This window comes from Chinchilla lanigera, unplaced genomic scaffold (genome assembly GCF_000276665.1).
Source record: "Chinchilla lanigera isolate Chin_1 unplaced genomic scaffold, ChiLan1.0 scaffold00074, whole genome shotgun sequence".
Lineage (NCBI taxonomy): Eukaryota > Metazoa > Chordata > Mammalia > Rodentia > Chinchillidae > Chinchilla > Chinchilla lanigera.
The window spans coordinates 11,646,330-11,662,065 of record NW_004955475.1 but is presented as its reverse complement, the minus strand read 5'-3'; the positions used below and the strand labels follow the sequence as shown (position 1 = coordinate 11,662,065).

At 47.6% G+C, this 15,736-nt stretch overlaps 1 protein-coding gene across 1 annotated transcript; it reads left to right on the top strand.

Moving 5' to 3' along the window:
• The first annotated feature begins 262 nt into the window (after window positions 1-262).
• Window positions 263-5,529, top strand: Rps4x (ribosomal protein S4, X-linked). The gene is made up of 7 exons (XM_005401686.2): window positions 263-323; window positions 1,502-1,579; window positions 1,862-2,042; window positions 2,404-2,501; window positions 3,416-3,587; window positions 4,692-4,849; window positions 5,364-5,529. The coding sequence occupies exons 1-7, from the start codon at window positions 321-323 to the stop codon at window positions 5,463-5,465; spliced, it is 792 nt and encodes a 263-aa protein (XP_005401743.1). The 5' UTR covers window positions 263-320; the 3' UTR covers window positions 5,466-5,529.
• The last annotated feature ends 10,207 nt before the right edge of the window (window positions 5,530-15,736 follow it).

Here is a 15,736-nt window from a genome sequence, read left to right as displayed (position 1 = left end):
CATTTTGCACTCTCCTTGACGGCGGGGATCTCGCCTGGTTCATCTTTGTACTCCCAGCACTTAGCTCGTCATCAGGAGCACCAGAGGCGCTCAGCACACGCGCGAGGAGCAAGGGCAGGAAGCGGGAGACGGCAGTGTCCCCCGCCCCGCGACCCCGCCCTCACTCAGAACCTCTGACCTCCCACCAGCAGGTGGCAAAATAAAGTCCCAGGCTCGCGGAGAGCTGGGCGGGGCATCCGAGGCCCCAGCGCGCGCAACTTCCCACCCTCATTTCTTCGCTCAGCGGAAGAAGGCCGGCCTCTTTCCGTTCCGGCACAGCCATGGTAAGGCGGGAGCCCGGCGAGCTCCTGGGTCGCATCGGCGTCCATCCTCTCTGGCCGGGGCTTCCCGGGCTTCAGGGCTCTCGTCGGGCACGGCTGGACCGAGACTAAGGCAGTGCGCTCTCAGGGTCGACCGGGTCGGGCTCCAGGACGAGGGCGATCGCCGATTTGGGGAGGGAGTGATGTATTTGGTGCTGCGGGCGGGAAGGCCTTGTTCGCTGGCCCTGCCACGCATTCTCTGATCCCCTGAGAAGTGACTGTCTGATCCGGCCGGAGCTGCGGCCGGGCAGGGGGCGAGCCCGGGGCAGTTGGGCACCAGAGCTACCCGGCACAGAAGGGGTTCCTTGGTCATTATTTTTGACACAGCATAACTTTAGGTTCCCAGTAAGCATCTGTACAGAACACTTAGAAAGCTCCCGCTTCTTAAACATGAAGGAGCAGTACACGTTGCAGTGCCAAAGGCCGATTAATCTTGCCCCAGACCCCTTAAACCAGGTGGTTACATGCAGAAACGCCACTGATTGGCAGAAGTGTACATAGCATTCTGGGCCGTTCGTGTATAGTCTAGTTCTGTGTCTCAAGTTTGGGTCCCTGGCCATTGCATCAGCCTAGTGCCATAGAAAACCAGGGGGTTACATGCAGAAACGCCACTGATTGGCAGAAGTGTACATAGCATTCTGGGCCGTTCATGTATAGTCTAGTTCTGTGTCTCAAGTTTGGGTCCCTGGCCATTGCATCAGCCTAGTGCCATAGAAAACCAGGGGGTTACATGCAGAAACGCCACTGATTGGCAGAAGTGTACATAGCATTCTGGGCCGTTCGTGTATAGTCTAGTTCTGTGTCTCAAGTTTGGGTCCCTGGCCATTTCATCAGCCTAGTGCCATAGAAAGAGCCTAATGTTTGTAGCCAGGCACACTATGAAGTAATAACATGAAGGTACTTAGCCAGTTCTCAAACTTAGTAAGCAGTAAACCTGTTCTGTATGGTGAGAACAGTTCCTAGATACTCTGTATGCCTTTCTTTGGTCTCTCAGAGCCCTATGCTTTTAACCTTACCCACGTTTTGAGGAGGACACTGTTGAAAGTTGGTTCTTTCAAGGAGTTACGCACTTGTCTATGTGAGTTATTACTTGAGGAAACTTGAAGTCATTCAGTAGCATTGCATTCTGAAACTTTTTTAAGGCTCGTGGTCCTAAGAAGCACCTGAAGCGGGTAGCAGCTCCAAAGCATTGGATGCTGGATAAACTGACCGGTGTGTTTGTAAGTATCTTTACACTGTAAGTGCCTTTGACATTTTACATCTTTGCTTTATGTGTCAGGCGAGGGGGATTATATCTGTTGGGTTGCTGTGCTCCTGAAGGCCCTGAGCTGCACCCCACCTCACTCTTGGTACATCTTGGTGCCTAGATTATTTCACACATGTAAGTGCCACAGGGTACACTTACATGTACTCATATCTCTGGCATTAATTATTGATGGGCCTGGTCCTTTGCAGGATAAAGTGCTGTACATTTTTCTAAAATGCCATTTTTAATTCTACAGGCACCTCGTCCATCCACCGGTCCCCACAAGCTGAGAGAATGTCTGCCTCTTATCATCTTCCTAAGGAACAGACTCAAGTACGCCCTGACAGGCGATGAAGTAAAGAAGATTTGCATGCAGCGCTTCATTAAGATTGATGGCAAGGTCCGAACTGATATAACCTACCCTGCTGGTTTTATGGGTAAGTGGTGAGCAGAGGGCCTTCCGATAGTGCTACTCTTGAGTGTTTTCTCTTGGTCTTCCAAAAATATCCAGTAATGCCTGTGTGCCTAGGAATTTGGTACCCTGCTAAGGGAGCCTACAGAGTGACAGGTGTGGCCTGTGTTCTTTCTTGCAGTTAAGGGATGAAGAGGGGATTTGTGTGCCCCAGTGTTTTCACTCACATACTGTGGAGCTGCAAACAATCCTTAATCACTTCTCAAAACCATTTGCTTGGAATTTTGCAAGATAGTCTAAAAATGCAGCTTACTTCCTTAAGCAGTTGTGGTTGCCCAACGGGGTCATGAGGGTCACTGGTGACTTTGGTCACTGTTATCTATCAGATGTTATCAGCATTGACAAGACTGGAGAGAATTTCCGTCTGATCTATGACACCAAGGGTCGCTTTGCTGTTCACCGCATTACACCTGAGGAGGCCAAGGTGAGTGGCGCAAGCAGACAGGGTCTCTGCTAAGATTACTTGGTAGGAAAAATAAAATCCCGTTAAGAACTTTTCTTTAATGTGTCTTTAAGGACCAGAGAATCAGCCTGGTTCAATGTAGTTGGCCCTCTGCCGAGTCTCCATTTGCGGGTCTGGCTTTCACATTGGGAAAGGGAAGGTGTGGAGAGACTGATGATGTTTGAGGCGCTAGTTTGACATAATTCAAAAAGGATTTGGAGTCTGGTGGTTTAATTCAGCTCACAAAGGTTCTTGAATTGGCCGTAAATGAAGGTGAATTCACTTGAATGCTACCTTGTTATCAGTAGGCCAGAGGGCACATGTCCAGTGGCCTGTAGTAATTTGCTCTGCTTTGAGGACATCAGGGAGTAGAAGTCCAGAATGGAAATGCTTTGTGAAATACTTGGTTGGATGAACTGGCAGTACAGTTGTTGGCGAGGAGGCAGAATTCAGTTGGGATACAGAGGGTGCATTGAGACCTGCAGGGAGATCAGGGTGAGTTGGAGGGCGGAATCCCTAGAGCTCCCTACTAGGCTTGGAAGAGCCTGAGGAAAGAAGTGGGATTTAGTGGCAGAACCGTGGTGGTGGGTGTTGGAGGTTTATGGGCATGCCCTTCATTCAGTGCCTGAAGTTTTAACACAGAGGTAATGGCAGTGATGGGAGGAAAATAAATAGCAGGAAGACTAACCAAGAACAGGGCAGTCTGCAGTTCATGGAGCTGGAAGGAAAGGTTAGAGCCTCAGCCATTCTGCCACAGTCCAGGAAACCCAGTCTTGTTGCCTCTTAACTGCTAACTGCAATTTGAAGCCAGTGACTTGTATCTTGGAAAAACTCATCTACTGTGGAATGTAGTGCACATGAACTAGACTTAAATGTGGCTAACCCTTTGTTTCTAGTATAAGTTGTGCAAAGTAAGAAAGATCTTTGTGGGCACGAAGGGAATCCCACATCTCGTGACCCATGATGCTCGCACCATTCGCTACCCTGATCCCCTCATCAAGGTGAATGACACCATCCAGATTGATTTGGATACTGGCAAGATTACCGATTTTATCAAGTTTGACACTGGTAAGCAGCTTCCTTGCCTGTTGGGCCTCATTAAAGCCATGTGTAAGAACTGTTTCTCTTTGTGACAGCTAGGTAGCCTGGAGTGGCCTTGAACTAGTGACCTTCCTGCCTCTGCCTCGGGAGTGCTGGACTTTACAGGCATGTGCCACCTCCCCTGGCTCTGTTAATCTAAATTTAATTGAGCACTATGAATGACATGGTGCCTGGGTTTGAGTTGTTTCATTTTTGTTTATTGGTTTCTCTTTTTTTTAAGCCATCCACTTCACACACACCCTTTATAGTATCTTTTACTTTCAGAGGTCTGGTCTAAAATTCATTCTCAGGCCTGTTACGGGTGTCTCAAAAGCCCCCACCATGGGAAAATTTGAGGGCAGGAAAGCCAGCCTGATTTCGATGTAGCCCTCCATAGCGCTGACTGAAGTCTGTCAGGACCGTGAATAGCAAGTTGTGCCTTGGAAGCTCAGCAGTCAGGCAAGAGGTGTTAAGGACCCGACCAAGGTTGTCTTCAGTGTGGAATTTACATTTGTTACTGTCCATGAGGGATGGGACAAATAAGGGGGCTTAGGAGCAGAGAAGATCCAAGCTGGGCTTAGTGGCGCACGCCTGTAATCCCAGCACTAGTGGGAGACTGAGGCAGGAGGCTTGCTTCCAGTTCAAGGCTCGCCTGGACTACACAGTGGGTCTCTTGTCTCAAACAAAACAAAACCAAACCAAAAAAGTATAGATTCATGGGAATAAATTCAGCTGGGAATGGTTGAATAAACTTACTGGTGTATGGCTGCCCTCCTTGCCCCAGAATGGAATCCAGGGCCTTACGCATGCCAGGCAAGCACTTGTGGATTGAGTTACACCCTCAGCCTCTAAGCTTGGTTATTTTAGGGGGTTTTCTTGTTTTTGTTTTGGACATGGGATCGCACTGTGCTGCCCAGGCTGAGTTTGTCACAGTCCTCCCCCTTCAGCCTTCCCAGGTACCCGGACTTAAGGTGTGCACCACACCCACCTTTGCACTTCTTCGTAGACATTTGTCTGAGCTCTTTCTCATCGGTTACATTGGGTCATCATCACTTAGCTTGGTGCCCTGTTTGTAAGATTTCTTCTGCCTAGGTAACCTGTGTATGGTGACTGGAGGCGCCAACTTGGGAAGGATCGGTGTGATCACCAACAGGGAGAGGCATCCTGGCTCTTTTGATGTGGTCCATGTGAAAGATGCCAATGGCAACAGCTTTGCCACCCGGCTCTCCAACATTTTTGTTATTGGCAAAGTAAGTCTGGGTTTCCCTCCTGTGGTTTCTAGGGAGGTGTGTTCAATGCACACAGAGCTGGCTAGACTCAGTCAACCTGGGCTCTTTCCGTGTCACAGAACCAGTAGGGGACCTGATCACCTTGGTTAGTGAGCAGCCCCAGTCACGGAATGTTTCTCAGATGGGTCCTTAAGTGATTTGTGGCTTTGTTTTCAATGATCAGCCTGGGGTACTACTGCCCTGTGACTCGGTGTGAGTGCATGCCATGCGCGGGAGGTCTGTAAGATGTTAGGGGGTGCTACTGTTCACATCCACGATGAATGTGAGCAGCGAGTTGAGTAGGGTGGCCCCAGCAACCCAAGCAGTGCGGGACATCATCAGACCAGCATCTGGCTGAGTCCCAGGGCTGCCCAGCTGGTGGCCAGCACTGATCAACACGCTTTAGTGCCATAAACGAGATGACAAATAGAGCCTGTGCTGTACTGCCGGTAGAGTCGCTGTGTGGCAAGGTTTGATTCTGTTTTTTTTCCCTCAGGGCAACAAACCGTGGATTTCTCTTCCCCGGGGAAAGGGAATCCGCCTCACCATTGCTGAAGAGAGAGACAAGAGGCTGGCAGCCAAGCAGAGCAGTGGGTGAAATGGTCTCTAGGTGACAGGAGGGGAGTCATCTGTACTCAATAATACAGCATGATGACATGCTCTTGGTTTTGTGCTGTCTTTTTGATTTACAATCCCCTGCTCATCTTACTTTATAACAGGAAAGCAGATTGAATTCTCGTGGGCTTAGGCAGTCTCTGGGACCCTTTGGCATCTCGTAGAGTATACCAGACTTGACTTTTTTTTCCTCCTGCCTTTATTGCACGAACCCATTCTTGGGGCTGTTTTGTCTACTTTCCCCACCGCTGCGCCCTTCTGCCAAATGCAAGGTGAAAACTTCCAGATGCTAGCAAGGCTCATAAATATATGGGCTCTACTGATACAAAGACATAGCGTGCATCATTCTCTAGCTGGTAGGATGTGTCAGTGACATTCTTGGTACAGCGCCTCACAGTTGTGACAGCCCTAAGGAACCATAGTAAGTTCCTGACTTCTGAACATCCAAGTCTCGAACTTTCGCGGATAGGAACGGACCTCGAATTGCAAACAAATTGTGGAAGTGGTGCACGTGTCTGTTGGACACTGTCACAGTTGCGCTGCTGTGTGCTTAGTGTGCCGTAGTACAGTGCTCAGTCAGAGCCCAGGATGTCCAGAAGCAAGAGGAAAAGCAGCACTGATGCAGAGGGGACTGCGAGGCAGTTCAGAGGAATGTACATTGTGTATCTGTATAAAAGACCGTTGGACTTAAGAACCAATCCAAATTTTGAACATTCTCCCGGAACAACTCATTCCTAAGTGGACTTGGTGCTGCTGTACAGAAATTGCCAGGTATGCTCTGAGAAGCAAAAGTACCCTAAGTAAGAGCCACTGCCCTCTTAGTTATCTCTCACCATGTGACCATTGCAGAGTTGGGGGAGAAGTCAGTTGGGTTCTGGGTATCGTCACCTAAGATGTTGTGTGTGGAGTCAGTTCGCATGTTTAGCCAGGCCATGTTGAATGGTTATTCAGGTGCGTGGTCGGGTAGTAACGGCAGATCCACCGAGGCACTGGATTGAAGCAGTGTGTTCCTCCCATAGGCTGTGCCCTGAGCTCGGTAAGGGTCTGCAGGATACATAGTTCTGCTGGAGATCCTGAGCAGCATCTGAACTAACCGGTTGAAGGATGAGCCGGGCACAGTGGCACACACCTGTAATCCCAGCACTCGCAGCACTCGGGAGGCTGAGGCAGGAGGATTGTTGTGAGTTCGAGGCTAGCCTGAGCTGCACAGTGAGATCCTGTCTCAAAAAGACAAAAAAAAAAAAAATTAAAGGAAGGGTGCTCAAGGGTCTCTGAAGCCTGGATTTGGCCCACAGGGCTTTTCTGTCTTCCCTGTTGCAGACATCATAGCCAGAAGCCTTGGCACACCTTTTCTACCAGGGGGAAGTAAAATTTACAGGAACTGGACCCAGGCAAATGGGATGGGGTAAGAGGGCTCCAAAAATGACCTCGTCAGGCAGATGTTGACTAAACACGGTTCTCTTGGCCAAGACAGCAGAGCACGTCTAAGCAGCTAGTTGTGAGGAGGGCCCAGGTCAGAGGTGATCTCTTGGGGCCCTGGAGGAACAGGTTGAGCCGGGAAAGGCAGAGTGAGGCTCCAGCCGGTAACCTGAGTGCTGGGTCCCCGACTCAGCACAACCTTTGCTGGACAAGGGCTGCTTCAATCTCAGTACCACAAGAAATAGAGGAAGGATTTATGTAGTTTATAGAACCATTCGATTTGTTGCTGGGGGTTAAATACAGAGCCTCAAGCATGCTGGGCTAGTGGTGCACACCTATAATCCCAGCACTTGGGAGGCTGAGGCAGGATTACCAGTGCAAGACCAGTCTAGATTACATACAAAGTTCAGGGTCAGTGCGCTCTGCCCTCAGACCTTTCTGACATTTTGATACTCAGATCTTCCGTTTCAGTTCCCTCCATTGGCCCACAGCGATCAGTCTTACCTAGTCTTTCCTCTCATGTCATGGCAGATTTCTACTTCCCAAAAGCAAGGGCTTTTGAGAGAAGGCATGTGATATTTTTAGATTATATAAAGATTAATTAAAAGCTATACAGAAAATATAATAGGCCCGTAATATATTGGCTCTAGGCATTTTAATTTTTAGACCGAGACTTACGAAAAGATAGGCCAGCTGGACGTAGTGGTATGTACCATAATCCCACTACTTGGGGTGAGGCAGAAAGATTGAAAATTCCAAGTCCAGCCTGGGCAACTAGGTGAGAAGATCTCAAAAAATACAAAATGGTGCAGGTGTAGTTCAGTGTGAAGGCCCTTGTGTTCTATCCTTAGTACCAAAAAATAAAAGATGTCATGATCAACAGGTTGATGCAGTCCTACAGAAAGTAGATACCTGAAGAGCATGTTTTCATACCTGGGTGCTACCCCTTAATTTCTTTTAAATTGAGCTCTCTAAAATAGAATTGTGTTTCAGACCTATTTTTATTGCTATTATACATAGTCATAGTTAGAACATTTTTTATAATGTCTAACAAATACTTAAAAGTCTGTGATATTTACTCATTCAAAAGATACTGGACTCACCTTTTTTTGAGACAGGGTCTTACTATGTAATTCAGGCTGACCTTGAACTTTGTATGTAATCTAGACTGGTCTTGAACTGCTAATCCTGCCTCAGCCTCCCAAGTGCTGGGATTATAGGTGTGCACCCTATGCCAGGCAAGGATTCCTCACAACCTCATGTTGATCAAGCATTACTTTGACGCAACAGGGAACAAAAATTCTGCCTGGAGTTTACTTTCTTGTTTTGTCTTTTTAAAATTTATGGTATTTTGTTAACAAGAGTTGGTAGCTGTTCTAAGTGTGATCAGCTACCGTTCGGTCAGAAAGACCAAGCCCAAAGGCAGCTAATATAGTCACTTGGGAAGCTATTCCACTTATATCTCCTGGTTAGGTCTTTCTTGATTTTTTTCCAGTACCAGGAATCGAACTCGTGACCTTGTGCTTGCCAGGCAGGCACTGTGCCGCTGAGCTAAATCCCCAGCCCCTACCAATTATACCTAATGGCTTTATGCTGTATAATGGATATTAAGAATTAGCTCTTAGCCGGGCATGGTAGTGCATATCTGTAATTCCAACACTCGAGGCTGAGGCAGGAAAGTTGGAGGCCAGCCTGAACTACATAGCCAGACCCTGTCTCAGTAAGTAAGTAAATATTGAAAAGAAAATTATTCCTGTCATTGAGTGGTATTGAATATATGTGAACTGTCTGAAATATTTAGGGGTCATTCTCCCTAGAAGACATTCAGTGTGGAAAATTACATTCTGTTAAGTTTCAGAATGGCTCTTATGGTTGGAGTCAAATCCCAAATTGATTTTGGAGGATTTTAATTGGTCGAGTACCTAAACTTAATTATACCTTCAGGATATTGTTTCATCTGCCAAAGAGAACGTTTTGTGGAAGGTGTGGTTGGTTGAAGCATCACATTTAAGAGTTTACCAAATATATGACTTGTTTTTATGCTGTTTACTCAATTTTGTCTAATGTTTACTTAATTGCTGGATATAATGGCACACACCTGTAATCCCAGCACTTGGGATGCTGGGGCAGGAGGATCACTGCACATCTGAGGCAAGACTGGACTACACAGTGAGATCCTGTCTCAAAAAAAATGTTTACTTATATATAGCTGGAAAAAGGGGCTGGGGATTTAGCTCAGCGGCAAAGCGTCTGCCTGACAAGCACAAGGTCCTGAGTTCGATTCCTGGTACCAGAAGAAAAACAAACAAAAAAAGAAAAAAATCCTGGTGACTATCTGCAAAATATGTCCAGAACCTTTTTTTTTTTTTTTCATTATTTTGCCTTTTTGAGACAGGGTTTCACTCTGCAGGTTACTGTGTAGTTCAGACTGGTCTTGAACTCACTTTGTAGCCTAGGCTGGCCTGAAACTCGTAGCAATCCTCCTGCCTCAGCCTCACAAGTGCTGAGGTTATAGGCGTACACCACCACACCTGACTCAGAACCCATTTTTGTTGATATTTCAAAATGTGTATTAAGCTTTTTTGGAGGGGTACAGGGGTGGAACTCAGAGGCTTTGCACTGAGTTACATCCCCTGCCTTTTTAAAATTTTGAGACAGTGTCACAATTGCCCAGGCTGAGCTCAAACTTGGGATCTTCCTGCCTCAGTCTCCTAGAGTGCTAGGGTTGTAGATGTGACTCAGCTTTCTGTGAATTTTTAACATTTTCAGCAGTTTCTTAACTCTAGACCTTCAACAAAACAACGAACCAAGTCCTGATTTGTAATGTTGGCCAGTTTTCATGGCAGACTTCAAGCTACAGATACAACGTCATAGTACAGGGACTTAGGAAAAGATGGGCACACCAGTACACATCATTTCCACCAAGCAGATACAAGAGGCATGAGTAACCAGAGAAAGTAGGCAATAGTAAAATAATTAGGAAGTAGTGAGGGGTTTTGGTATGTTTGTATTCATACTGAGGATTGATCCCAGAGATACCTACACGCTGTACTACTGAGCTACATCCCTAGCCCCAGGAACTAACAAGCTTTTAGTATTCATTGTCTTTGTACTTCATATAATTTACTTCATTGTTCATATAGTAAAAATTTTAAATCTATTTTAAATTATTTCTAGTTTTTGATACTGGCTTTTTTTTTAACAAGTGGCTCAGAAAATCCCAGAACATGGAACAGCTGGCTCTGGTAAGAGCCAGTTGGAACACACGCATGTGTCACACCAGCAGCTCCAGCAGGCGGCCCTGGTCCTGTGCAGTGAGCTGCTTCAGTTCCCCTCGGGCTGCCGTGGGCTCAGCCATCTTGGCTGCGGGCTGGGTCCTCCCTGTCCCACTACTGCCCAAGCCCCGGAGCTCAGCTTGTCACTCTGTCCTCTTAACACCTCTTGTCCAGATGCATTGCCTGGAATCAAGTCTGAACTCCTTGGGCTGCCGCAAACCCTCCCACCGGTGTGGTCCTAGCTTTGTTCTCTACAGAAGGACAACACAGTAGCCCCCAACTCCCAATTCATTGTTCACTGGCTTTCTTTGAGATAAGGCCCACGTGGTCACCTGCCACCTGCACATTTCCTCTTGGGTAGTCCCCAGACACCTCCAACTGAGTGTACCCAAACAGAATTCACCCCTGGAGTGTTCCTCTTCTTGCAGTCACTGGTTGTGTGTGAGTGGTACTAAGGATTAAACCAGGGCCTTTGCACTAAGGTACTCCTTCTACTTTTTATTTTGAGACAGGGTCTTGCAAAGTCGCCCAAATATCCAGGCTGAACTCCAGCTTTGGATCTTCCGGCCTCAACCTCCCAAGGGGCTAGAATTACAAGCACGCACTGGCAAGTCCAGCTCCAGGGTTTTTTTTCTAATTTTCTTTTAGGTTCTCAAATTTATCCTGTCCTCTCTTCAGTCTTTAGATACTATTCCATTTCCCAGGAACTTTTTTTTTCCCAATTCTGTATTGCTCAGGCTGGCTTTGTAGTCAATCCTGCCTCAGCCTCCTGAGTAGCTGGGATTACATGTCTGCACCACTGTACCTGGCTCCCTCCCCTAATTTTATTTCTGGCTGACTTACCCATCTTTCAGGTCTCAAATGAGATGTTGCTTCCTCTGGAAAATCTTAGGAAGGTTAGGAGCCTATGCATACTGCTTCCCTGTTCTTACATATTGCCACACTGTATTTAAATTTAACTCTGTAAGACTAAATTTTCTTTCGGTGTTTAGAGACGAGGTCTCTAATTTAGGGTGGTCTTAAACTTGCTGTGTAGCCTAGGCTGGTCTTGAACTCATGGCCATCCTCCTCCTGCCTCAGCCTCCTGAGTACTGGGATTACAGGCATGCACCACGTCCAGCTCCATAAGACTTGATTTTGTTCACAACTATCCCTAGTGTCTAGGCCACTCACTGGCATACAGTGGGCGCCTAGCAGTTGAATGAAGGAGTAAATAGTTCATCCCTTGGTTCCCCTACAAACATTTCATCCATCCAGTTTCCTTACAGTTCCAACAACCTTGTATTTTCTTGCTTCTAAAAATACAAAAACCCATAGTTTTAGCCGGAAATGGTGGCGTGGCAGTCTCAGGCAGGAGGATCACTGGGAGTTCAAGGCCAGCCTGAACTATATGTAGTGAGACCCTGTCTCAAAAAAACCAAAAATGCAGTTTTTCTTGTGCATAAGGGAACAAAGTCAGGAAATGTCACCTAATAGAATCAGCATTGAATGTATGAAATCAGCCATCTGCAAAATAATCCACTTTAATGGTTGGTTTGTAATATGATAGCAGGGAGATGAGGATACTCCTCAGGTCTCTATGGTGACTGGTACATTGCTGCAGGCTGGGAATCTGCCAGATGTAAAGAAAGTGATAATGTCAATTGTAACCTGATTGCGGGAGATAGTGCTGTACAAACAGGAGGGCCCTTGTCTGAGTGGGTCTTGGAAAGCTTGAGACAAAGGAGCGCAATTTCTGTTGGATCATCATCAAGTGCTTTGTATAGCCCTTTGTAGCTTACAAGGCACCTCCTGCTGTTACCTCTGCATCTCCATGAGGACCTCAGAGATGGGGCTTATTTGCCATTTTACAGATAACAAAAATCCCCACCCCTTTTTCAAGCCCACAGGGAAGGAGATGATTATGCACTCAGAAGTACCTCTAGGGCAGGCATAGGCTGTACTCCCAGTGACCTAGTCAGCCACCCACCATCAGCTTTTCGCTTGGAGGAAGTTGGCTCAGGGGGCTCAGGCTTGGTGGAAGAGCTGATCACAGCCACCTGACTCTCCATTCAACAGGCATGCATGCATTTATGGTGATCCTCCTGCCTCAGCTTCCTGTGTGCTGGAATTACAGACTTGCACCACCATACTCAGTCAACAAGTATTTGCTGAACAATGACTAGCCCAGAAGAGTGCTAAGAGCTGGGGATATAGAGGAAACTAAAATATAAAGCTCCTATCTGGGCACAGTGGTACATGCCTGTAGTTCTAGCTACTCTGGAGACTGAGGCAGGAGGATCATTTGAGGACAGTCTGGGCAATATAGTGAGACCTACAGCTCAAAAAAACACAACTCTATCAAAGTGAGATGCATTACAATATGGTGTGATAGATGCGTTGAGAAGGTCAGCACAGGGCACTTTGTGCCCGCAGAAGGGCTGCCTAGCTGGGTGTGTGGTGGCCATGCCTGTAATCCCAGCACTCTGGGAGACAGGAAAGAGGATTGCAGTTTTGAGCCTGGGTTGGGCAATTTAGGAATTTAGCAAGACCTTGTCTCAGAAAAAGAATTAAAGGTGTAGCTCAGTGCACTGGCCTGGGTTCAATCCCAGTGTGGCAAAGGAGGAAAAAAAAGAAAGGTGTCTATGTCTCCCTGAGTCTGGGGGAGGGCCTGGAAAGGGTCTTAGCAAGACAAGGTTTTCCAGGAAGAGAGCACAAAATCAAAGCTTTAGGGGTAGCGTGCATGCTAAGCCAAGCCAGGGAAGCTGAAGCTCTGAGAAGTGAGGATGGGGAGAGAGCCACAAAATCCAAATTAATATGATAGCCTCATGGTGATAACTTACGGTAGACTGTCACATTAATGTAATTATGAATCATTAGTTGAAGTCAGTGCTAGTTTATATTGCTGATCTTGATAGCTGTAATATTTTCTTGCAGTGCTAGGAACAGAACTCAGGGCCTTGTACGTGCTAGCCAGGTGATCTGCCACTAAGCTGCACTCCAGGCCCCGGACCTGATAACTGTGATAACCAGATCCAGCTGACAGCAAATGATTAAAGTCAGTGTGTGCGTGCTTAAAGTCCCAGCACTCAGAGGTCTGAGGCCTGAGGCTCTTGAGATCAAAGGTAGCCTGGGCAACACGGTGAGACCCTGCCTCAAAAAAAAAAAAAAACAAAAAGCTGACATGGTGGCGTATGCCTATAATCTGATCATTCTGGGAGGCTGAGGCAAGAGCATTGTAAATTTGAGCCCATCTTAGGCCCTGTCACAGAAAAATAAGTATAAAAATAAAAAAGTCTGAGGATGTAGCTTGGTGTGAAGGCCCTGGGTACAATCCCCAATACAAAAAAAAAAAAAAACATCAGCCAGGCATGGTGGCACACACCTGTAATCCCAGCACTTGGGAGGCTGAGGCAAGAGATCGCTGTGCGTTTCAGGCTAACCTGTGCTACATAGTGAGTTCAAGGCCAGCCTGAACTACATAGTGAGACCCTATCCAAAAAAAAAACCAAAAAACAATCAGTAGTTATTACAGGAGAAACCAGAACTTGGGCAGCCTTTCTTACCCTTTGTACAGTTTGGTACAGTCTTTACTTTGAATCACATAGCAGGGGAAGTGGTAATACTGAGAACGGGGTGGGAACAGAGGCAAGGTGAAGACCACATTGTTGTTCGTACTGGCCTCAGCAGTGGAGGAGGTACCATTTACATCCTTCTTTGGAGAGCTGGAAAGTAAGGCTCAGAGGGGTCCAGAGACAGATCCACACTTGCATAATGGGATGAGGCTGGCTGGGAACCCAGACAGCGTGCTATCAGAGCTTCTCTCCAGGACAGGGGTTGTGTCTGTGATTCTGGATGCGAGTTTCCTCAGCATGGGCCTAGTGGTCCCAATTAAGGGGCTTTATGTTTTTATGCAATTAGTAAGGGACCCTGGTGACAAGCCCCAGGCCAGAGTAAAAGATGGCTTTTGCTCAAAGGCCGGGCCTTGGAGGCCATATGTTTGTAATCAGTGTGTGTATGGTCAGGCTCAGACAGGGAGGTCTGTCCTGGCCAGTAGCCAAGCAGATGTTCGCTGTGTGATCCCTCGCAGTACAAACCTCAGTAACTCCTCGGTGTGCTGGGAGTTTGTGCCACAGTTAAAGCCAGCTTATTCCTGTAACTCAGAAGGTTTTAAAAGGGTAGGTCTGATCCAAGGCAGAGCTGGGGGGCCAGGAGGTTGGCCTCCCATCCCTTTACCACTCCCAGTTGGGGCCCTTTCCTTGCACATGACTGTCTTCCTTCTCCACATCCAGGGCTCCCTGTCCTCCTGCAGCCTTCCCCACCCCCAGGGCTTCCGCTGTGGCCTGCCTGCCATCATCTGTACTTCCTCCTTCCTGCTGTGAAGGGTGAACCCTTTGCTTCTCTTTTCCAGGTAAACGAAGCCCCACTCATCTATCACAGCTCCTCTTATCTTAGCTCCACTGTGAAACTTCTCCAACCTGCCTGAAAAAGGAAGGCCAAGGAGGCAGGTAGCCCTCAGGGAACATCTGTTCTGTGCTAGCTGTGGAGCTGGGGTCCTACATAATCACCTCATTAAATCTTCACAAGTCAAGCACTGTACGAGAAATCTCAGGTACTTGGAAAGCTGAGGCAGGAGGCTCATCTGAGCCCAGGAGTGTGTGTGTGTGTGTGTGTGTTTACTAGAATTTGAAGCCAGCCCCGTTCCCCTTTTTGAGATAGGGTCTTGCTATGTTTCCCGGTCTGGCCTTGTATTTGTGTTCCCCCTGCTTTAGTAGCTGGCACTATGGTTGTGTGGCGTCAAGTCTGGCGAGCCCAGGAGTTCAAGGCCAGCCTGGGCTGCACAGCAAGACCCTCTCAAAAAAGAAGAAAGGTAGGTCCAGAGGTGGTGGGAAGGGCCGGGGAGATAATTCGGCGGCACAGCACCTACCTGCCTGGCAAGTGTAAGGTCCTGAGTTCCATTCCCGGTACACACAAAACAAGAGGTGATAGGAAGCACTTGGCCCAAGGTCACTGTCTTAGTTACTTTCTCATTGCTAGGACAAAATACCCAGCACCCACAAGTTACAGGAGAGGTTTATTTAGCACATAGTCTGTGTAGGTTTCAGTCCATAGTCAGCTGGCTCCAGGCAGGGTGGCCTGAAAGAGGGGCATCGCAGAGGAAGCTTACTCCTAGCATAACAGGCAGGAAGCAGAATGGGATGGAGGAAGGGTATTTATACTCCCATCCGGGCCACGCCTATGGTGTCCCCCCACCTCCCACCAAGCTTCACCTCCCAGCGTCATACCCAGCTACAAACCCGTCAGTGGACCGATCCAGTATCATACACCCATGATCCAGTCACCTTCCAAACCCCCCACCTATGAGCACGTGAGGGTTTGGGGCGCTGTCTAGATATAAACTGTGACAGTGACACAGCTAAGAAGCACAAGAACAACCTGGATGTGGTGGTGCACGCCTGTAATCCCAGCACTCAGGAGGCTGGGGCAGGAGGATCATTGTGAGTTCAAGACCAGCCTGGGCTACAAAGTGAGCTCAAGGCCAGCCTGAACTGCATAGCAAGACCCTGTCTCAAAAAGACAA